The sequence below is a fragment of the Solenopsis invicta genome, chromosome 3 (assembly GCF_016802725.1).
Source record: "Solenopsis invicta isolate M01_SB chromosome 3, UNIL_Sinv_3.0, whole genome shotgun sequence".
Classification (NCBI taxonomy): Eukaryota; Metazoa; Arthropoda; class Insecta; order Hymenoptera; family Formicidae; genus Solenopsis; species Solenopsis invicta.
This window is the reverse complement of record NC_052666.1, coordinates 1,964,159-1,987,783: the sequence shown is the minus strand read 5'-3', so window position 1 is coordinate 1,987,783 and position 23,625 is coordinate 1,964,159. Positions and strand designations below refer to the sequence as shown.

The 23,625-nt window shown below is 29.2% G+C and overlaps 2 protein-coding genes and 1 long non-coding RNA gene across 5 annotated transcripts; 2 read left to right on the top strand and 1 right to left on the bottom strand.

The window, feature by feature from the left end:
• Positions 1-1,141, top strand: LOC120356798 (putative nuclease HARBI1). The gene is made up of 2 exons (XM_039446506.1): positions 1-518; positions 825-1,141. Exons 1-2 carry the CDS (start codon positions 436-438, stop codon positions 1,117-1,119), a joined length of 378 nt encoding a protein of 125 aa, XP_039302440.1. The 5' UTR covers positions 1-435; the 3' UTR covers positions 1,120-1,141.
• A 787-nt stretch (positions 1,142-1,928) lies between these two features.
• LOC105201262 lies at positions 1,929-4,138 on the bottom strand. Of its 2 annotated transcripts, none has more exons than XR_851018.3 (2): positions 3,564-4,138; positions 1,929-3,094 (listed from the first exon to the last, which is right to left on the bottom strand). It is a non-coding gene; the product is annotated as an uncharacterized LOC105201262 (long non-coding RNA). The 2 variants fall into 2 exon arrangements; XR_851019.3 differs by lacking the exon at positions 3,564-4,138 and adding an exon at positions 3,189-3,539.
• Positions 4,139-7,101: 2,963 nt separating this feature from the next.
• On the top strand, positions 7,102-20,658 carry LOC105203009 (inosine-5'-monophosphate dehydrogenase 1b). Of its 2 annotated transcripts, XM_026140803.2 has the most exons (3): positions 7,102-7,728; positions 17,211-17,633; positions 18,333-19,577. In XM_026140803.2, exons 2-3 carry the CDS (start codon positions 17,313-17,315, stop codon positions 19,575-19,577), a joined length of 1,566 nt encoding a protein of 521 aa, XP_025996588.1. In that variant the 5' UTR covers positions 7,102-7,728; positions 17,211-17,312. The 2 variants fall into 2 exon arrangements, with proteins under 2 accessions (XP_025996588.1, XP_039302439.1); XM_039446505.1 differs by lacking the exon at positions 7,102-7,728 and having other exon boundaries at positions 17,313-17,633; positions 18,333-20,658.
• The last annotated feature ends 2,967 nt before the right edge of the window (positions 20,659-23,625 follow it).

The following is a 23,625-nucleotide window of genomic DNA, read 5'->3' as shown; positions in this document are numbered from 1 at the left end:
AACATTTAAATATTTTAAATTATTTTTTAAATGTAAAAACTGTATATTTTTTCTCATTGTAATTTAAAAGAGTAAGTTGTTTTGCGAGTTATCTTTGTGTTTTAAGACATCATAAAATATCAACGTTTCGTAAACATTACAGTTAATTCCATTAGAGCGAGAGCAGCCTAATACTTAGTTTATCAAGCTATCTTTCACCAAAATAAAGTGGACTATAATGTTTGTCAAAGATATGAAAATAACCCGCGTAGCAATTTACTTTAAAGCAAATATCCGTGAAAACTTGAAGAGTATGCTTATAGCTTATTTATTTTTTATAGATTGTTGTTGGACCGCGTAACGAAATATTGGACATTGTACCAGAATGGCCTGGAAGTGAATACGATAGCCGTATATTCCAAAACTCATGCATATACAGAGCGCCAATTAAATGGAATGCTTATTGGTGATGCTGAATATCCGTCGTTGTCATTTTTGCTCATGCCAATTAACAATCCTGTTACTGATAAAGAAATAAGGTTTGTTTATTTTTATAACAATAATAATATTGTACTAAATAGTTCATGATTATATATTACAAAGTAGTAAAAAAAATATATATATAGTACATATATACAAGTAAATAAATGTTATGAAGTAACACGTTAATCTTATCATTTTGCATTATCTTTTTTTTTATATAATTATAATTAGTTGGTAAACATGATTAATAATGATATTAAATATTGATGTATTAATGTCTTGCACAAACACACCTTATTCACACACACACACACACACATATGCATGCACAAAGAATTTATGAATACACATTTTTTTTGCAGTTACAACATAATCCTTAACAGAACAAGAGGAATTGTGGAAAGAACTTTTGGTGTTTGGAAACGTAGATTTCCGTGCTTATCAAAAGGATTGAGCACAAAGTTATTGACATCTACAACAATTATTGTGGGATGTGCTGTTTTACATAATTTATCGTTAATTTTGAACGATAAATTAGAAGATGATGACGAAGAAGTAGAAAATTTGAATGACGATGTTCCAGTTCCTCAACCTCATTGGCAACCTGGGGATGGTTTCATCATAAGAAATGCTTTAATTGAACGGCTTTTTAGATAAATAAAGAAAAAGGCAAATCAATCCAACGTTATATATTAAAAACATTCAAAAAAATTTTTTTTAATTTTTTTTTACCATGTATTACGGAATCCTTTGAAAATCGAAATTTTTTTTTTACATTCTTGTTTGTTAAAAAATTTGAATAGATTTTCTTTATCACGAATGTAACGTTTTGATGCACGTATTTATTCCTTTTCTTCATCTTCTTCATCTTCTTCATTAAAAAAATTATTGTTTTGAATGTTTTATTTGATCAATCTTTCCAACGTTATATATAAAAATTTGTCAATTCAATTTTCTTTTTTAATTATATTAATTTTTAAGACAATAATTATATTAATTATTACCATAAGTATGTGTAATTAAATTAGATATAATAAATATTTATTACAGATACGTGCTATTTATTTATTATTATATAATTATACAATATTTAATACGTAATTTATAATTAATTTTTGACGCATAAATTAACAAAACTTCGAATAAAATTTAAGTTATTAGTAAATGATACGTAAACTTTAAACAAAGTTTATACAACAATCACATTCATATTTTGTTGAAATAAGATCGGAATGTTTTGACTCGGCCTCAATTATTATCTTGTAATTTTGATATGTTAAATCTTGTGTTATTTTAAACAATCAAACAGTATAATAATCAACCATCATATTTTGCTCCAAATTATTTGGATATTATTTTCAATTTGAAAGCGATTGTATATTAACGTATATCGTATAAAGCAAAATTCTTTTGGCAGAATCTGAGTGAAATTCAAACTTTGTGATATTATAACTGAAAGAGTGAAGTCGTTTTTAAATGTAACTTTAATTACATATATTTCAATAATTATAAAAATATATTTACACTTGTACACTTTGTTCTTAAAAAATATAGTACACTTGTACACTGTGTTCTTACATGTTACATATTGTTACGTAAAATATTTGCCAACCTTTTGGCTACTTGTTAGTGAAAGTAATAAAAATATTAAAACAAAAATCATAAATTTTTCAATTCCCAAGTGTGATAAGCCATTTGTTAGATAAATACAAAAAATAATAAAACATTCAAAAACTTATAATAATTCTAAAGTAGTACCATACCTAAGACTAAACGTTGTGCACTACAACAAAACAGTTATAAAATAAAAATAAGTATTAGACATTAACAATAGACATAAACACTAATACATTTAAATTCAAAGTCTAAAACAAAAATAAAAAAGTCATCCAACTTGCATGAAGCGAGATATATGAGAAATACAAACAGCCGTCACTTATCTGTCAAACAGTAAAAACTATAATTAGGATGTACTCATTCAAATGTTGGATGGCACTGATTTAAAACAAAAAAAAAGTATTGATCCCAACATCCTCAAAAAAATTGTTGTGCGCGTAATAGGCCAAGAGCAAGATGTTACACCAAAACGGAGTAACATTTTTCCTAAGGTAAAAATGTGAAAAGTAAAAATTTGTACCACTAAAATTAATGGAAAAAATTTTCATTACTTTTCACGTTTCCTAGGAAAAGTTTTACAATTGTAAATCAATATTTTCTTTGTTGACTTTGTAAAATTTTCAGTTTTGTTATTTTAATTTCCCTTTCTAACTTATTTATTTCTTTTTTATGCAGTGCTTCCATTTCGTTCATGTGTTTTAAATGCTCTTCTCTCATTTTATTCATATTTTGTTCGTGTTTTAATTTGACAGTCGCTAAATCTTGCTCTTGACTCATTACTTGCTAAATACGTTGTACCCGTAAATTATCTTCTGTTTCTTGATAAGACACTTCTTGATGCTTTCTTTTTTTAATTGGTACCTTTGGAGGAACTTGCTTGCTTGTACTTTTCCTTAAGTGTACTTTAACTTCAATTACATTTTTATATTTCTCAAGTATTTGTAAAAATATTTTTCTCTCGATCAATGTATAGTGCTTGTTTTTGGATGTTTGAGGCTTTTCATTGCGTGACATTCTGTAAATAATACAATATTTAATTAAAAAAATAATGAAATAATTTAAATAAAATTTTCACTTATCCAAATAAAATATATTTAAAAATATATAACCTTAAAACTTAGTAAATTAAAAACGGATCTTTCTTTTTTAAGATGTTTGATACTTTTAAAAATAAACCAACTCAAGTACCTGTATCTATATTATAACCTCAACAGTAGACTCAAGAATCTCGACTGGCTAACGAAGTTCGTTATCCCGATTCTCTTGTGCAATGTGAAAAACATAAAAATTATTTCTACTAAATCTCCAGAATTAATTTTTATGCTTTTCACACTGTGTGAGAGAATTAGGATAACGAACTTCGTTAGACAGTCGAGATTCTCGAGTCTGCTGTTGAGGTTATAATACTTGAGTTCACTGATTTTAATAATTTTATAAAAATGAGCAATCTCCGGATATGTCGTTTTCTAATTAACGTTTCATACCTGAATATTTTTTCTTTTAGTCTTAATAATTTAAACTATTAAACTTATAAATTAATACACTTAATGCGTAGTAATTAACTAAATGTAACAGATGCGATAAAATATTAAGTCTGTTCCGTTTAGCTCAATATATGCAATGTTCTCATTGGAGGTTTTATAGGAAATATCACGGAAACAGCCGATTCACAAATAAGCATTAACTTGAGCATTGCTTCGCGAAAACGATCTTATATCAAATAAGCACAACTTGAGCAAGAACTTCTTCGCCAAGCTCGCCTCAAGTCATGACTACGAAATGTACTACTATTGAGACGATCTTATTCGAATAAGACGATCTTCGCCAAGACGATCTTAAGTGCTGACTTGAGACTCGACTATGAATACCGGCCTGAGTGCGGGTATTTACATTAACCTAGGTGAAGTTATTTACTCTGACCCAACTGAGTACAACTGGTAACTTGAACTATAACTATTGCTATATATTGATAATTATTAGTTGATCTATTGATTACTACCACTAATAAATTATCAGTCAACTGTTATGCATTTTTTTAAACATAAAAAAACTACGCACATCTTCAAATTCACGAGCAACTAATCTTTTTCTATCTTCTGTATCTGGCATTTTTATCATATTTGGAGCAATATAATTAAAATATTTTATAACATTTGTTATGATAGAATGAAAAGTAGATTCTGCTACATTAAATCTAGATGCAATGTCCCGTATCACACATTTGTTTCCTGCAAACCTGTAAATATTATTAAATACTTATGTATATACATATTAATCACATAAATATATAAAAAACATACTATAAGAGAGCTAATAGCTGTACACCCAAAGGGTGTTTACGATAACTAATCGGATCTCGGATTGGGAAAATTGTCTAAACTGAGAAGTCGCTATCTTTCTACATACTTACAGTTCATGATTAACGTAACGACCAATAAGCTCTAGTCGTTTCATTAATCATAAACTGCGAGTATGTAAAAAGATAGCGACTTCTTAGTTTAGAAAATTTCCCCGTGGACAGAATCAAAGTCCTTGGGTGTACAGCTATTAGCCCTCTTATGGTATGTTTTTTATCGGATGTACACCCAAAGGGTGTTTACGATAACTAATCGGATCTCGGATTGGATTGAACAATGGTACTCAACGTAGGTATAGAAAATTTCCCTAGGCTAATCGGATTGACGATTGCTGTCTCAAATGTAATCCGATTGATGACGAAAGCGTGGAGACCGAGAAGCATGCTTGAAAAGTCTCTTTATTTTTTTAAATAATAACACAAAAAATCAAAGATAAAATTAAAAAGAATGATTTGAATTTAGATTTATTGTAATTTTTTTGTCTAAACACTGGATTTCGTTTAAATTTCTGTTTGTAAAAATTAATTAATCTATTCTAAAGTTTGTGGTTATATCGGAAACAAATCAAAATTAATAAAACAATTATTAATTATTAGGTACATATTAAAGCATATAATATTTCAAGCATATCATATAGAATTCCTGTTTATTATAAACTCAGTAAAAATAACTTTGAAATTATTCAACTACATTATACATTAATCAATATTAATTTATATGTTAAAAATCAATAATGTATCTGAAAATGTTTTTTTTATTCTTTTCCAGATCATAAATAAACTTCAACTCCAAGAATAAATAAAAATTACTGGAAAATGGATTGACATGAAAAGGGCATTATTGAACATTATCAATTTGTGCTAACTTAAAATTTGTAAAATCTACTATTCTTTGTTAGTTGTTCATTAGAGAGTAATAATATAAGAACGGAATATACATAAATAAAATTAAAATAATTGTATGCATATATGATGCGTATATTACATTTTTATATTATTACTCTCTAATAAACAACTAATAAAGAAAAGTAGATTTTACAAATTTTAAGTTAGCACAAATTGATATTGTTCAATAATGCCCTCTTCATATAAATCCATTTTCCAGTAATTTTTATTTATTCATGGAATTGAAGTTTATTTACGATTTGGAAAAGAATAAAAAGAACATTTTTAGAAACATTATTGATTTTTAACATATAAATTAATATTGATTAATGTATAATGTAGTTGAAAAAATAATTTCAAAGTTATGTTTACTAAGTTTATAATAAACAGGAATTCTATATGATATGCTTGAAATATTATATGCTTTAATATGTACCTAATAATTAATAATTGTTTTATTAATTTTGATTTGTTTCCGATATAACCACAAACTTTAGAATAGATTAATTAATTTTTACAAACAGAAATTTAAACGAAATCCAGTGTTTAGACAAAAAAAAATTACAATAAATCTAAATTCAAATCATTCTTTTTAACTTAATCTTTGATTTTTTGTGTTATTATTTAAAAAAATAAAGAGACTTACTTTTCAAGCATGCTTCTCGGTCTCCACGCTTTCATCATCAATCGGATTACATTTGAGACAGCAATCGTCAATCCGATTAGCCTAGGGAAATTTTCTATACTTACGTTGAGTACCATTGTTCAATCCAATCCGAGATCCGATTAGTTATCGTAAACACCCAGCGACTTCGATTCTGTCCATGGAGAAATTTTCCAAACTGAGAAGTCACCACTTTCTACATACTCTCAGTTCATGATTAATGAACCGACTAGAGCTTATTGGTCGTTACGTTAATCATAAACTGTAAATATGTAGAAAGATAGCGACTTCTTAGTTTGGAAAATTTCCCCATAGACAGAATCAAAGTCCTTGGGTGTACACCCATGGAATTTGATTCTGTCTATGGGAAAATTTTCCAAACTAAGAAGTCGCTATCTTTCTACATATTTACAGTTTATGATTAACGTAATGACCAATAAGCTCTAGTCGTTACCTTAATCATAAACTGCGAGTATGTAAAAAGTGATGACTTCTCAGTTTAGAAAATTTCCCCATGGACAGAATCAAATTCCATAGGTGTACATCACTATTTATTATTTTACGCCTACCATGCTCTGTTGTTGTATTATAAATTTCCAAATTTAAATACATATTATTCAATATATCGAACGTGCTTCGTTTCAAACGAAAATGTCGCTGAAACTATTAACAAATGTTTTAAATCTAAAATAACAAACATTTAAAATATGTTGAAATTTCGTACAACATACCTCCTTGTCAGATTATTTATTAATAATTTCCATAATATTTTTCACTTTTGGAATATTTTCACATTTCATTAATATTGTCATTATTTCTTCATCGCCGAAACTGCTTGAACTATATAATAGTTCGTCTAATAACAATATTTTTTCTATCATATTTTTGCCATCTCCTGCTATTATATACGTTGTATCAATTTTGTACTAAACTATAAGTACGGAACGCACTGAACCGCACTGCCGAAAATCTCGGTGCGGTTCAGTGCATTCTGTACTAGTGTAGTGCGTTCAATCTAACATAAAGGTATCACTGAACTAGAGTAATGCAATTCAATCGAACACGTTTTTACTAGCACCTTTTCAGTGCATTATCAATCGAACACACCATAGTTTCTGAACCAGTGGAGTGCAGGCCAACCGAATGCAACACACTAGAAGAGGGCGCACTCAGTGCGTACCAGTGCGCACTAGAACATCCAATCGAATTCGCTACGATTGTAGAGCGTGCCGTATTTCGGAAATATTCCAACTTCGAGAATAGTTGGAGCCTTCGAACAGGCTCTTTTTCGCGCCGCACCACGAAGGGAAGGAATGCGGTCGTCATTCTCCCTTGTGAAGGCACGCAAAGCGGATCAGTTCCATGCGAGTTTGTCGCGTTGTAGAACTTAATCGTAATCGAATCATTTAGTCGTGTAGTATAAAGAAAAGCAGGCTGTGTCGTGTATTAAATAAAGACTGATTTATTTCACATATAAAATACAGTACAGTAATTTCTCACTTGACTCAGTATTCACAGTGCACGTGGCAGGACATTCTTCTTGGAGTACCGCCATATTACATAAGCCGGAGCACGTGGTCGGAGCAAGTTCCTGTCGTCGAGAAGTCGATGTTTGATCAAGGTCGAATCCCTAGGCCGTATCCAGAATAAAATACAGAGAAGACTAGCCATCCTGGCAACTTAAGTTTCTCTCTCTTTGTAAATCGGGACAGACTTTCCGCTATAATCTCGCTTACGAGTGTATGTAAGTATAGGTTAGATATTTAACATTTTATTTTTCGTTTTCTCTAAAATTATTTTTTTTTCCGTAACGTTGCAACTTTTCAAGCAATAGACAATATTTAGAAATGTTTCTTAAATGTTCATTTTTTATTAAAATTTATTATTTTGAGAAAAAATATTCATTTAACATTTTCTTTTTTCATGAAATATTCATTAAAAATGATTCTGAAAAACGTTATTTAATATTATTAAACATTTAATTTTTTATGAATTATTCATTTCAGAAAATGATCTCAGTTAATATTTTTTAAACGTTTATTTCACGTTTTATATATTTTTTTAATTATTTATTTGAGAAAACAATTTTAGAAAACATTTTTTTAACGTTTATTTAACATTATGTTAACATTTCTTCGCCATTAATTTTACATTAGAAAAAATGATTTTAGTAAACATTTATATAACGTTTACTTAATATTTTTTAAATATTTATTTTTTACTCAGATAGCCAAATGATTGTAAATTGTAGGGAATATCCTCTTTTCAATACATTTTTGTCAGTAAAAATTTTTTGAATATAATAATAGCAATTTCCCAACAATCTATTGGCAATATACTTTAAATTGAGTTTTCTGCAACCTAACGGCACGCAACAAAAAGTCCACAAAATCCAAACAATGGGTATAAAACAAGTGTTGCTGCTAGGTTGCCCTCATATTGTAAACAATGGAAGGACTTGTAGAAAATCTGTAGGCAATTTGATGGCAACAGTTTTCAGCAATTTATGAACAACTAACGTGCAACATACTGTGTCTTTAAATTGTCAACATGTTATAAACAATAGGTAAAAGAATTTTTAATCCTTAATTTCGTTTCTATAAATACTATATAGATATCTCATTACAGAATCTGTATCATATAAAATCTGTATCATATTGTGTTCAACAGATTGGTGAGAGCTTAGTGATTCTTTAACATCATTGATTTTTACATTTAGTTCTTCGCTGAATCTATGTGTCGAAACCAATCATAATACAGCATCACTGATCTATTTTGTCTATTGAACGTAAGTAATTTTCTGTATAAATAACTTTAATATATAGACACTGGATACTGACTCAAGTTCTGTAACGAAATCTATATGGTATTTATAGAACGAAAATGTGAAAGATACAAGGATACAAGGATACAAGGATTGAACTGCAACAATAATAATTAAACTAACAATTAAAATTAGAGTTATTTCGTGATAAAAATTTGAAGATTTTGAATACAATAAGCTAACATTTTACTTTTAATACTTATAATTTGAATACTTGCTATAGACAGAGACAGTATTAGAGAGTATAAATTAAAACGTCACACTAGTTTTGTTGAAATAATATTTCATAAAGGTTTTGTAGAAATTTTATCAAGATTTCATAGAAAATGATTAAAAAATTTGTCCGAATTTTGTAGTGTTGAACTAACTTTTATTATGCCATTTTACTCAAGCTTTCATTTGAGACTACTCAGAACTAGATTGATTCAGCCGTTACTGAGATCTGATAATCTCGCATGTATGGAACTCGCTGACTTGCGTAAAAGAAGTCGGTCTGTCTTCGCTTTGCGTGTCACCTGTACAGGATACTTCTTTGATTCCTTTTTGCTTTATATTTTTTATTTATTTTACACTCTCACAATTCTTTCTCCTTTCTTCTTACATTATTTCATGTCTCTTCGTTTTTCTACCCTCATTGCACATATTTTAAAATCTTTACTAAAAGAGATAATGTTCGATTAAAGAAATGTTCATTTCTTTAACACAAAACTTCATAACATGTAATATGATATTTATTTATTACTAAAAAAATCCTGAAACTCAGGTTCAATTGTATTTTTAATTTCTTTTGTTTTTTATTTACAAATCTTTACTTTTAATTATAATATAGGTATTCAAAGATTATTTTATTTTACATATTGAGTGTTGTAGAAAAATTACAAATTTATAAAATTTTAATTAATTTAAGCAAGTTAAAATAGCATATTAATTTTTTCTAAGATACAGATAAAAATATTTATTGTCTTTAAAGAGGTGAACTTCTCTTCAATTAGATTTTATAAATTTGCCATTTATATTTTTGTGTTTTTGGAACTCATTAAGCTAGAATTTTATTAATACATTTGTGTGCTTGCGCCTTATTATTTACAAACTTTTTTTAATAATTTTAATATTTTAAAATATTAAATATTAATTGTATCAATAAATATTTAAGAAGATAATTACTACAGAAATTTTTAAGAGATTTTTGTGTTTATATAAACAGGCATAAATAGTTTAAAATAAATGACTAACTTGACTATATGGGAATAATAACTGGAAATACGATCTACGTAACACATGTTAGATTAGAGTCTATATTGCAGAATCCGGATACACGTAATAAATTAAACAATCTATCGAAATAAAAGAAACAGATGACATAGATAAAATTATATTAGAGAAATTTTTATTTTTATGACACAAAATATCAAAATAGCATGTAATATTAGTACATTATTAGAAAAAAACCTTTAAACTGGTGTTTAATTGATGTCTTCATTTTTATTTATGCTTCATTTAAAAATCTTAACCTTCTGAAACACGTTCAATTACTTTCTCTTTTCAATTTTATTTCCATTCTGCACTCCTTTGATATTTCCTCCATCCTTTTTCTATTATTCTGTTAAAAAATCTTTACTTTTTTAAACACTTTCAATTACTTTCTCTTTTGAATTTTATTTCCATTCTGCACTTCTTCGATCCTTCCTCTTTCCTTCCTACCTTCCTTTTTATATTATGTTATTTAAAAATTTTTATCTTCTCCAACATCATTCTCCTTTCAATTTTATTTCAATTCTCAACTCCTTTGATCGTTCCTCCTATCTTTCTTCCTTTTTATAATATTTTATCAACAAATCTTTACCTTCTTTAATACCTTCAATTCCTTTCTCTTTTTAATTTTATTTTCATTCTACACTCCTTTGATTTTTCCTTTTTCCTTCCTACTCTTTTTTATTATTTTATTCCTCTTTTTTTCTATATCTTTATTTTACATTTTTAAAAAACTTTACTAAAATAAATAATAATCTATTAGAGAAATTTTTATTTTCATGATACAAAATATCAAAATATCACGTAATAGTCGCCCATTATTAAAAAAAACTTTTAATCTGGTGTTTAATTGATGTCTTTATTTATCTTTATTCATCTTTTATTTAAAAATCTTTACCTTCTACAACACCTTCAATTCATTTCTCCTTTCAATTTTATTTCCATTTTAAACTCCTTTGATCTTTCCATTTTTCTTCCTTCCTTTTTATATTATTCTATTCAAAAATCTTTACCTTCTACAACACCTTCAATTTCTGTCTCCATTCAATTATATTTCCGTTCTACACTCCTTCGATCTTTTCTTTTTATATTGTTATATTCTTCTTCTTTTCTATATCTTCATTTCAATCATTTTTAAAAACTTTACTAAAATATATAATATTTTATTAGAGGCATTTTTATTTTTATAACACATAATATCAAAATATGTAATATTAGCACATTATTTAAAAAAAACTTCAAACTGGTTTTTAATTGATCTTGACGTATTCATTCTTTATTTAAAAACCTGTACCTTCTCCAACACCTTCAATTCCTTTCTCCATTAAATTTTATTTCCATTCTACACTCCTTCAATCCTACCTTCTTCCTACCTTCTATTTTATATTATTTTAGTCCTCTTCTTTTCTTTATTGTCATTTCACATTTTGAAAAGGTTTACTAAAAAAGTTAAAATTTTATTTCAGAAATTTTTATTCTCATAATACAAAACATCAAAATATCATGTAATATTTGCCCATTATTAAAAAGAACCATTAAACTGGTACTTAATTGCTGTCTTAATTTTATTCATTCTTTATTTAAAAATCTTTACCTTCTCCAACATCTTCAATTCCTTTCTTCTTTCAATTTTGTTTCCATTTTACACTCTTTCGATCCTTCTTCCTCCCTCTTTTCTATTTTATATTATTTTATTCCTTTATTTTCTTTATCATTTTACATTTTTAACAAACTTTACTACAAAAATACATAATATTCCATTAGAAAAATTTTTATTTTTATGACACAAAATATAATACCGTGTAATATTTGCCCATGTTAAAAAAAAACCCTTTACTCTGGTGTTTAATTGATGTTTTAACTCCATTTATCCTTTATTTAAAAACCTTTACTTTCTACAACACCTTCAGTTCTTTTCTCCATTTAATTTTATTTCTATTCTACACTTCTTTAATCCTTCCTTTTTATATTATTCTATTCCTCTTCTATTCTATATCTTTACTTTACATTTTTAAAAAACTTTATTAACAGATAATATTCTATTGGAGAAGTTTTTATTTTTACGACACAAAATGTCAAAATATCACCTGAGATATTCAGGATTTAAAAGTATTTACGTTCTCCATCTTCTTAAATTCCTTTCGCTTTTCTATTTTATTCCTGTTTTATATTCCCTTCAATTTTTTCCCTTTTCTCCCTTCTTAAATTAATGAATTTTTCTTCTTTTTTTACTTTATTGCACATTTTTGAAAATACTTACGATAAGAGATAATGTTCAAAGAAAAGATATTTTTATTCTTAGAACACAAAATGTCAAAATATCATGTGATATTTAACCATTATTTTAATAAATCTTCAAACCCATGTTTATTTACACGCTTAAATTTCTTTCATCCTTTCTATTCTAAATTCTTAACTTCCTCCGCGTTCTTTAATTCCTGTCTACTTTCTATTTATTTCCTATTTTATACTTCTTCAATTCTTCCTCCTTTCTTTCTTCTTACATTACTTCATTTCTTTTCTTTTCTTTACCTTTGTCGCACATTTTTTAAACTCTTTACTAAAAAAGATAATGTTTTATTAAGGATGTACTGGCGGTAACGTCTAACATTGACAATGCCTTGAAAATTTTATAAATTGTTTCTATTTATTATCTGAACACATGTTTAAAATTTGAATTCGATCCTCTAACTGGTTCACGAGTTATTCAACTTTAAATTTTGCATGTATTTTTATGGTGTAGCAGTACATTTCCACTTATATCAACGAAATTATAAAGAAATAACATTGCCAATATTCTGAAACTTTGTTTAAGAGTAAATAAAATATTGAGCAATATTTCTAAAAAAGTTTATATTGATTTACTAACTCGTTGTTAAGATATCAATGATAAAACAACGCAAAATTTTAGTAAATGTCAAATTTTCGAATGAGCTACGTAATCATACTACATGACCACCTTTTACTTTGACTTGTATAAAGTGCTAGAAGAGCAAATATTATGTTAATGTAATTTATTTAAATATCTTATGGATTTTTAAGTTTTATTTGATATCTGATATACATTAAATTGCATTAAATGTTATCAATATGCGTCTAGTTTTTTCATTTCTTACAGTTGATTTCTGATAAAATTTACGTGCAAAAGTTTTTTGTCGACGATCGCAAAAATGGCAAAATATACATACAAATATATTTATTTGTAGTGCCAAATATCACGTTAACTGACATTATTTAAGTCATTAATCCTATACATGATACGAATACATATGGTGTTTGTCTTAAGTTACCCAAATAGCAATGCATTCTTTGCACAAAAGAAGAAATACTTGCTAATTACAAATTTTCTTTCGGTTGCAGTCACGTTGATATATCGCAGACACTAATCTTTTTAAATAAGACTATCTAAAGGCAATCGGAAGGAAACTATTTCTTAGGAATTGAAGGACAATAGTGTACGGAACTTATTAGTATAAAATTTTCAATAACTTGTTATAAATAGTTTTCAACAATTCTTTGTTATAATATTTCCTCCAAATATAAGGAAATTGTAACATCATAATTGATTAAAATTATATATTTATGTATTTTAATATATTTCAATGAAATATGTATGTTATACCCAGATAGCACACAATATTTATTATAAATATTAATAAATATTTTACATAATTTTTTTTTAGAAATATAGAAGTATTTTATACATATTTTATATATATGACGGAAAAAATTATAAAAATATTTATCCAAAATATTGTTAAAATATCTATTAAATATTTTCTAAAATATTTATGGTCAATGAAGAATATTTACAAAAATATTAACGTAAATATTTATAACAAATAAAAAAAATATTTGTAGTAATATTTTGTAAAGCCAGGATTGTATAGCTAGAACATCCTTAAAGAAAATTTTATTTTAATAACAGAAAATCACAAATATCATATGATATTCACCTGTTATTAAAAAAAATCTTAAAACGCGTGTTCAATTACGTTCTTAATTTCTTAAATCTTTATCTTTTCCGCCTTCTTTAATTTTTTTGTCCTTCCTATTTTATTACCATTTTACACTCTTTTGATTTAACTTTCTTCCTTTCTTCCTTTTTTATATTATTTTATTACTCTTCTTTTAATAGCATTTTAATAGCAATATTATAATAATATTATTTATAATATTATTTATAATATTATAATAATATTATAACATTTTAATAACATTTCTCTTCTTTTCTTTACCTTTGTCGCACATTTTTTAAACTTTTTACTAAAAGAGAATGTCTTGTTTAAAAAAATTTTATTTTAATAACAGAAAATCGCAAAATATAATATTCACCCGTTATTTTAAAAAAAACCTTAAAACGCGTTTTCAATTACATTCTTAATTTTTTAAATCTTTATTTTTTCTACCTTCTTTAATTCTTTTGTCCTTTCTGTTTTATTATCATTTTACACTTCTTTGATTCAACCTCCTTCCTTCCTTCTTTTTTACATTATTTCATTACTCTTCTTTTAATAGCAATATTATAATAATATTAAACAAAAGTATTCATTCCTTTTCTTCTCTTTATCTTCATCGCACATTTTTTAAGCTCTTTACTAAAAGAGATAATGTTCTATTAATCCTTTTAAGACGGTTTTTACAACTGATGGTACACATGTGTATCTAGAGTCTAGAAAGGGTTAAAAAACATTTTATTTTAGTAACAGAAAATCGTAAAACATAATATTCACCTGTTATTAAAAAGAACTTTCAAAGCGTATTCAATTACATTCTTAATTTCTTAAATCTTTACCTTCTCCGCTTTCTATAATTCCTTTCTTCTTTCTGTTTTATTATTATTTTACACTTCTTTGATTTAACCTGCTTCCTTCTTTCTTTTCTACATTATTTCATTACTCTTCTTTTAATAGCATTTTAATAGCAATATTATAATAATATTAAACAAAATTGCTGAAAAAGAAATATAACACAAAGTATCAATTCTTTATAATGATATTATAACCATAAACATAAACGTTTCATAAGACTTATCTAAAATAATCGGGAAGTCGTTTAAACGGAAAAGAAAAGTCTTCATTATCGCAGGAAACAGAACCAACACAATATTATTATTACACCATTAGTCTCGTGATGCATGTAACAGTTATGTCTATTAACTGTCAAAACACAATTTTTACCTTCGTCGCATATTTTTTAAGCTCTTTACTAAAAGAGATAATGTTCTATTAAAGAAAATGTCATTTTAATAACAGAAAATTGCAAAATATCATAATATTCACTTGTTATTAAAAAAAAACCTTAAAACGCGTGTTCAATTACATTTTTAATTTCTTAAATCTTTACCTTCTCTTTCTTTAATTTTTTTATCGTTTCTATTTTATTACTAATTTACACTCCTTTGATTCAATCTCCTTTCTTCCTTCTTTTTTACATTATTTCATTACTTTTCTTTTAATAACATTTTAATAGCAGTATTATAATAATATTGAACAAAATTGCTGAAAATGAAATATAACACAAAGTATCAATTTTTTATAATGATATTATAACCATAAACATAAACGTTTAATAAGACTTATCTAAAATAATCGTGAAGTCGTCCAAACGGAAAAGAAAAGTCCTCATCGACGCAGGAAACAGAACCAACACATTATTATTACACCATTAACCTCGTGATGCATGTAACAGTTATGTCTATTAACTGTCAAAACGTAATCTCCGCGATGACAGCAGCTCGCGAAGTAAGCACATCGAGAGAACCAATCAACATTACGGAAAAGCGTCAACAATAAACTTCGAGAAACTGCGACTATCGATTTAACATGGATTTTTTCAGATAGAGAAAAAAGAGAGATAAGTTATAATAAACTAATTTCGTATTTTATAACTAAAATATCTCTTTAGTTATTTTATTATAAGAAGTTTAAATATATTACTATAAAATATTTATAAAAAAAATATAAGAATTATAACAGATTTTTATTTCATTATGACAACTTTTCATTTAGTAATTTTAAAAATAATTTTTTAAGATACCAACTTTTTTGCGCACTTATATCAATTATATTATTGTTATCTAATAATAAAAGAATATCCTTTTCGATAGATATTTAAAAAAATGCCTCTAAATGGTCTTGTGATAGACAATTTCTCAATCGATTTAATATATATTTTAACTTCGAAAATGTTGTTTCACATTGTGTACATGATAAAGTCAATACATATTTATAAATTCGCATAAGTAAGTGTATGTGATCTGTACGTTGTTAAAACAGAAAAACAGCAAATAATGCAATTTTTATATGTATTGATGCATTCCGGATTGATTTCTATCAGTTATCTTGTTTCATTTTCTTCAGAAGGATCTTTATGATCAGTAACAGTACTAACAATATCCTAATCAAACTTTATTACAATTTCTTTATTGGTGTCCCATTTTAAGGCATCTTTTAATTTACTTTGTATTGAATGAGCGTTAATATTAAGACTGGTACAGTATTTTTTAATTTTCGTAAAAAGAAATTTAAACGTCATGTCAGAGATTTTTTCAATATCTTTGAAACTAATTGGATCTAGCCCGTTGATGTCATTGAAAAGCTGCTCGTTTCCTATAAATCTACGTTCAAGACATTTATTCCATATTGATCCACTTCATTAATAACAGGTTTATCTTTTAATTTTTCATTGGACATTTATTTCTTTCTCGATACTCTTTTCTATAAAATTATTATTTATATTGAATTATGAATTTCTCTCATTAAATTTGTTATTGCCGTAGGCCGCAAAGCGTTTCAAATTTTCTAGAATAGTATCAAAGGCTCTTGATAGTTTTTTTAAAACTTTAGTGTTTTTTCTACCACTTGGAAAGCCGTTATTAAATTTAATCTTTTACTCACATGTTTCTGTTAACAATTTGCATTACGATTCGATTGCCAACATGTTGCTCTCAACTCACGAATAAAAATCGTTGCTCAATTACTGCTATATCAAATTGCTATAAACATTGGTTGCAACAATTGTTTCGCCATTGCTCGACAATAAAACTCAGCATAATACTGACATAATTAACAAAAACATATTTTCGTTGCATTAAATTAAAGGCAACATAATACCACAAAAAACTTAATTCTTGCAATTATTTGATTTAGATTAAATAGATACGTTTGGCTATCTGGGGAAGGAACGGTATTAACATAGTCACAAATCATTTGGAATCAACGTCTACGAGTCTACGACGAAAGCACAACATTATGACAGACTACATATTGGGCGATATAAAATCAACGGATATGCCGGACGATGGATTGTCAGCCGCGCAGCTATTTACTGCGGGTGACGGCCTTACCTACGATGATTTTATTGTATTGCCGGGATACATCAACTTCACTGCGGACGAAGTCGATCTGGTATCACCATTGACGAAAAAAATTGTGCTAAAGGCGCCTCTCGTATCCTCGCCCATGGATACTGTAACAGAATCAGATATGGCTATAGCTATGGCCCTGTCCGGTGGAATCGGCATTATACATCACAATTGTACTCCCGAATATCAAGCCAACGAGGTGCACAAGGTACTTGCCAGCACATTCTTCTTTGATCGTTTTTCGAATCCTGTGAAAATCTCCGCCTTATCGCACTCCATACAGGATGGAATATTCTATAAATAGTCCATGAATATTCTTTCAAAATATTCATGTATATTCTAAGAACGTTCTACGAATATGCAAAGAATGTGCGATGTCTTACTTTGAATAAAACTAGAAATATTTATAAATATTTTTGAATAATCTACAAATGTTTCATGAACATTTCTGAATAATCAATATTTTTTTAAACATTCGGGAATATTCACAGAACATTCACAAATCTTTCTAGAAACACAAAATAGGAATCCCACATTTGATGTACATTTATAGAACAATTATATAATATTTACGAATATTCGTAAAACAATCCTAGAATATAGACACTTTTCTTAGTATATTAGGCAATAATTGTAGAACATTTAAAGATTATTCGAAAATATTTATAGAATATTTATAGAAAGTTTAAAATCAGACATCCAACGTTTTAGAACCATTCTTAGAACCATTCACAGAATATTTACAAACATTTTAAATATTTCAAAGCTGCATTTAAAAAAATCTTTAATCGTATTTAAAATTTTAAATAAAAAATTTCTGGAAAAGTCTGAAAACTCTTTTACAAAATTTAAATAAACACCCTGTATTAAGTCTTGTGCTTATAATATGCTTGTCTTTCGTTTCCAGGTAAAAAAGTATGAACACGGTTTCATCAGGGATCCAGTTGTGTTAGCACCACATCACACGGTCAATGATGTTTTAAATGTAAAGTCTGGACATGGTTTTAGTGGAGTACCCGTTACAGATACGGGTAAGGTCGGCGGTAAACTTTTAGGCATTGTCACCTCTAGAGACATTGACTTCCTCGAGTGTTTGCCCGATTATCAACGCAAGACACTCAGTTCCATAATGACGACTTTGGAAGATCTTATAACCGCGCCAGCCGGCGTAACATTGCAGGAGGCAAATGTAATATTAGAAAAGTCAAAAAAGGGAAAGCTCCCCATTGTCAATGATCGGGGCGAGCTTGTGTCTCTGATGGCGAGAACTGACTTAAAGAAGAACCGTAGCTACCCGAACGCTAGCAAGGACGAAAACAAGCAGTTATTGGTGGGGGCGGCGATAGGAACACGAGAGACCGATAAACATCGATTGGAATTGCTCGTAGCAGCTAGTGTAGACGTGGTGGTATTAGATTCGTCGCAAGGCAATTCGATATACCAAATTAATATGATCAAGTATATCAAGTCACAGTATCCAAATTTACAAGTGATCGCTGGTAACGTCGTCACTACTGCGCAAGCCAAGAATCTTATAGAGGCAGGATGCGATGCGTTACGCGTTGGAATGGGCTCTGGATCTATTTGCATAACGCAAGAAGTAATGGCTGTGGGACGGCCGCAGGCAACAGCCGTTTATAAAGTGTCCGAATACGCCAGAAAATTTGGAATACCCGTCATTGCGGACGGTGGTATTCAATCTATCGGCCATATTATCAAAGGTCTTAGTTTAGGCGCTAGTACAGTTATGATGGGTTCCCTTTTAGCTGGAACATCCGAGGCTCCGGGCGAGTATTTCTTCAGAGACGGAGTTCGACTTAAAAAGTACAGGGGAATGGGTTCTTTGGAAGCCATGAACAGGAAAGACGCCAAGGGTTCAGCGATGGATAGATATTTTCATAATGAAATGGACAAACTAAAAGTAGCTCAAGGTGTTAGCGGCTCTATAATGGATAAAGGTTCAGTGCATAAATTTTTGCCTTATTTAACTTGCGGGATTAAGCATGGTTGTCAAGATATCGGGGCAAAGTCGCTTACCATTCTGCGATCTATGATGTACAGCGGAGAATTGAAGTTCGAAAGAAGAACGCATTCGGCTCAACAGGAAGGCAACGTGCACAGCTTGTTCTCTTACGAAAAAAGACTTTATTAAGTGATTAATGTTAACTCGTAAGGCACGCGTCACGCGGAGAGGTACCTGCATTTAATCGAATAGCAACTATTTTGCAAGGCTAGATACTTACAAGAGAAATCGTTAATCTCTTTTACCCGTTGCAAATGTGTGATAAGACGTATCGTTAACTTGGACTTGAGAATTCGACTCGTTTACCTCAAAACTGCTTTTGACGAGCGGAGAAATCACATCAAATCATTTTTATTACATTGCTATCGTTAATGAATATGTGCCATAGCATGCAGGACATATGGCATGTTTTTAATTTAATGTGCATTTTATGTTCACAACGCAAGTGATATTAAATTCTAGACGGACCATGAGATTTTATATTGTGTGATGCATTTATACGGATTAACCTATACATTATATTTAAAGAAATATTTTCGCTTTTAAATTTTAAGAAATCAATTTTTTCAGCATCTTTTAATAGACTGAAGTTTAAGAGAAAGAGAGAGCAGATTAAAAAGTGAAAGGGGTTACTGTTGTAATTATGCTTTATGAATAAGTTGCCTCACTTTGTCACCAATATGGCAGCATTGTGTTACAATTATCATGTAACATAACGGCGACACGATTTTGATTTGCCCGCAAAATGCTACTCGGTTGCCATATCGTGATAGCATTATTTGCTAAAAAATATAAATTCAGTTGCTGCAACTCCTAACAATAGATATGATGCAAGCAATGTGCCAGCAAGAATGGCGACATATTATTACCTGGATTGTATAAACATAATGTAGACTTATTCTACTCGTAAACATTCAACTCAGGTTGACATTGTATTTACATTGTATGTATATTTGTAGATTATTTAAAAGATCTATTGAAATATTAGATATTTTTAAAAATATTTTATCGATTTTATAAAATGGAACGCCTTATTTTTATTCCAGAATCTAATAGCTGGTTTCAAAAGCATTACACTTTAACTTTTGAAGCTTTATAACTCGGAAAGTACTTAATAAAGAATAACTTGTGTGTTGAAAAGCTCTTGATACCACCTATTTTATATATGTACGCATATACATACATATAATAAATAGATTTACATTAAAAAGTGTCCAACATGTTTTACATATAAACTAAATAAAAACCTCATATTTTTTTATATTAAAAATCGATATTTATCTCATATATTATTGTTGTATACAATATTAATTAAATTTATATAGTTTATAAGTAAAATATTAGGAGTACAAATTGAAAACCGCCGTTTTCCAGTAGATGGTGCCAGCGGTAAATGCTGGCGCCAAACGTTAGATCAAAAATTTTAAATGTAAGGTTGGGCATCTGGCAACAATTCCTTATCATTGCAGTTGTGAATTTTTATCGGCGTTATACTATATATTATATTTTTTTGTGATCGAAAATGTCGAAATTTGTGCCCAATAAGCGTCATTTGCGGGAAGTTTTGCTTTTTGCCTTCAATTCGAAAAAATCTGCGGCTGAGGCGCGTCGAATGATTGTAAAAACTTATGGTGAGGCTTCCATTAGTGAAAGAACGTGTTGAGAATGATTCCAACGCTTCAAAAGTGGTGATTTCGGCGTAGAAGACAAGGAGCGTCCCGGACAGGTGAAAAAGTTTGAAGACGCACAATTGGAAACATTACTGAATGAAGATTCATCTCAAACGCAACAGGAGCTTGCAGATTCATTGGGCGTACCTCAACAAGCTATTTCACATCGTTTGAAAACCATGGGAATGATCCAAAAGCATGAACACTGCCATACGAATTAAAGCCGAGAGACGTCGAACGGCGTTTTTTCGCGTGCGAACAGCTGCTCCAACGGCAAAAACGGAAGGGTTTTCTGCATCGTATTGTAACCGGCGATGAAAAGTGGATCCGTTATGATAATCCAAAGCGAAAAAAATCGTGGGGCTACCGCGGCCATGCATCAACATCGATGGCCAAGCCAAACATCCATGGCTCGAAGCTCATGCTGTGTATTTGGTGGGACCAGCTCGGCGTGATTTATTATGAGCTGTTGCAACCGGGTGAAACCATCACAGGAGCTCGCTACCGAACACAACTAATGCGTTTGAGCCGAGCATTGCAGGAAAAACGGCCACAATACGAGCAAAGAAACGAAAAAGTGATGTTGCTGCACGACAACGCTCGGCCACATGTTGCTCAGGTCGTTAAAACCTATCTGGAAACATTGAAATGGGACGTCTTACCTCATCCGCCGTATTCTCCTGACATCGCCCCTTCAGATTACCACTTGTTCCGATCAATGGCGCATGGCCTGGCTGAGCAGTACTTCCATTATTACGAAGAGGCCAAAAACTGGGTCGATTCGTGGATCGCCGCAAAAGACGAGCAGTTTTTTCGACGCGGGATTCGTATGCTGCCCGAAAGGTGGGAGAAAGTAGTGGCCAGCGATGGACAATACTTTCAAGAATAAGTATGTAACCATTTTTCAACAATCAATCCTCAAATTTTGACAAAAAACGGCGGTTTTCAATTTACTCCTAATATGATTTTTTTATTTTAAGGCTCCTGTTCCTTCGATCATAGATAACTATACATCTATGATGTTAGGACCTAGAAAAATACATACATCATAAAAGTTCTTGTAATGTACAAAATATTGTTCAATAAATTGTTTTATAATCGATAAAACAGACATAAAAATATATCAAAAACTGGCCTTTTACTTGGATGATCAACTAAAAGTAAATAACCCATGTATATCAAATTGAATTGCGTCCAATTAAAGACGAAAACAAGACAGTTCCGACAGCTATCGAGTTGAAATAAATATTTGCTTTTACAATAAAATTGCAACAAAATAGTAGTTTTTGATACATTTTAGCATAATCGCTTAAAATGCGCGAACGCTATACTTGCTCGCATTTAATTGTCCTACAATTATATGACAAAATATGTTTATTATAGTAAAATGTTTAACAATAAATCAAATTCGAAATTATCTTTTTTTCTTCTCATTTTTGTTATGCGTGTGCCCGCGCAATTACAAAAGCACATCGGTTTTCAAAGAAGAGCAATCTAGAATTCATTCTTATTCTTTACCCTTTAAAATTCTGGCCTATTATTAGGACCTTAACTTGGTTTCCGCCCGCAAATTTTAGATGGCGATGTAAACAGTTCTAATAGTCATCACTAACGCATCTTTTTCTTAGTTTTGACATTTCTTGATAACATTTAGTCAGTATACACAATTATTTGCATAAACAACAATATTTTTTTGCTTTGTGAAAAATGGATGGGTTCAGAAAAATTGGTGGAATTAGCAAGGAGTGCTGTACTACGAGCTGCTGAAACCGAACAAAACTGTTACTACCAATGTCTACAAACGTCAACTGAATAAATTGTATGATAAACTGTTGCAAAAAAAACCAGCAATAACGAGTAACAGGCACAAAGTTATTCTTCTTCACGATAACACTCGGCTACGTACTAGAAAAACCGTCAAAGAAACACTGACGCAGCTCGAATAGGAAACTCTTCCTCACCCAGCGTACTCACCAGACATAGCGCCTTCTGATTACCACTTGTTCAGATCGAGGCAGCACGGCTTGAGTGGTACACGTTTCCGTAATGTTAAAGAAGTGCGAGAATTGGTGGACGAATGAATTGCTTCAAAACCGACATTGTTTTATCGAGATGGTATCGCTTAGTTACCAGAAAAATGGAAAAAAGTTGTAGAAAGTGATGGAAAATACTTTCATTGAAATAATTTATACAAATTTTTTTCCAATAAATGCTTTTTCTCAGCTTTTTTCAGGCGGGAACTAAGTTAAGGTCCTAATACTCTTTGAAGAATTGAAAGCTGCAGATATATCGGCTTTTGACTATTTAAGTAAATTTCACTTGTTTCTTGTATTATAAAATAAAAATAAGTTAGAATTATTATATAAATTATAATTCTAACAATCAAAACATCAAAGTAAAAGTTTCAAATGTGATAGCATGAAAAAAAAAAGTTTTATCTATCTATATAAAAAATAAGTAATATTATTTATATGAATTTAACATGTTATTTATATGAATTCAACATA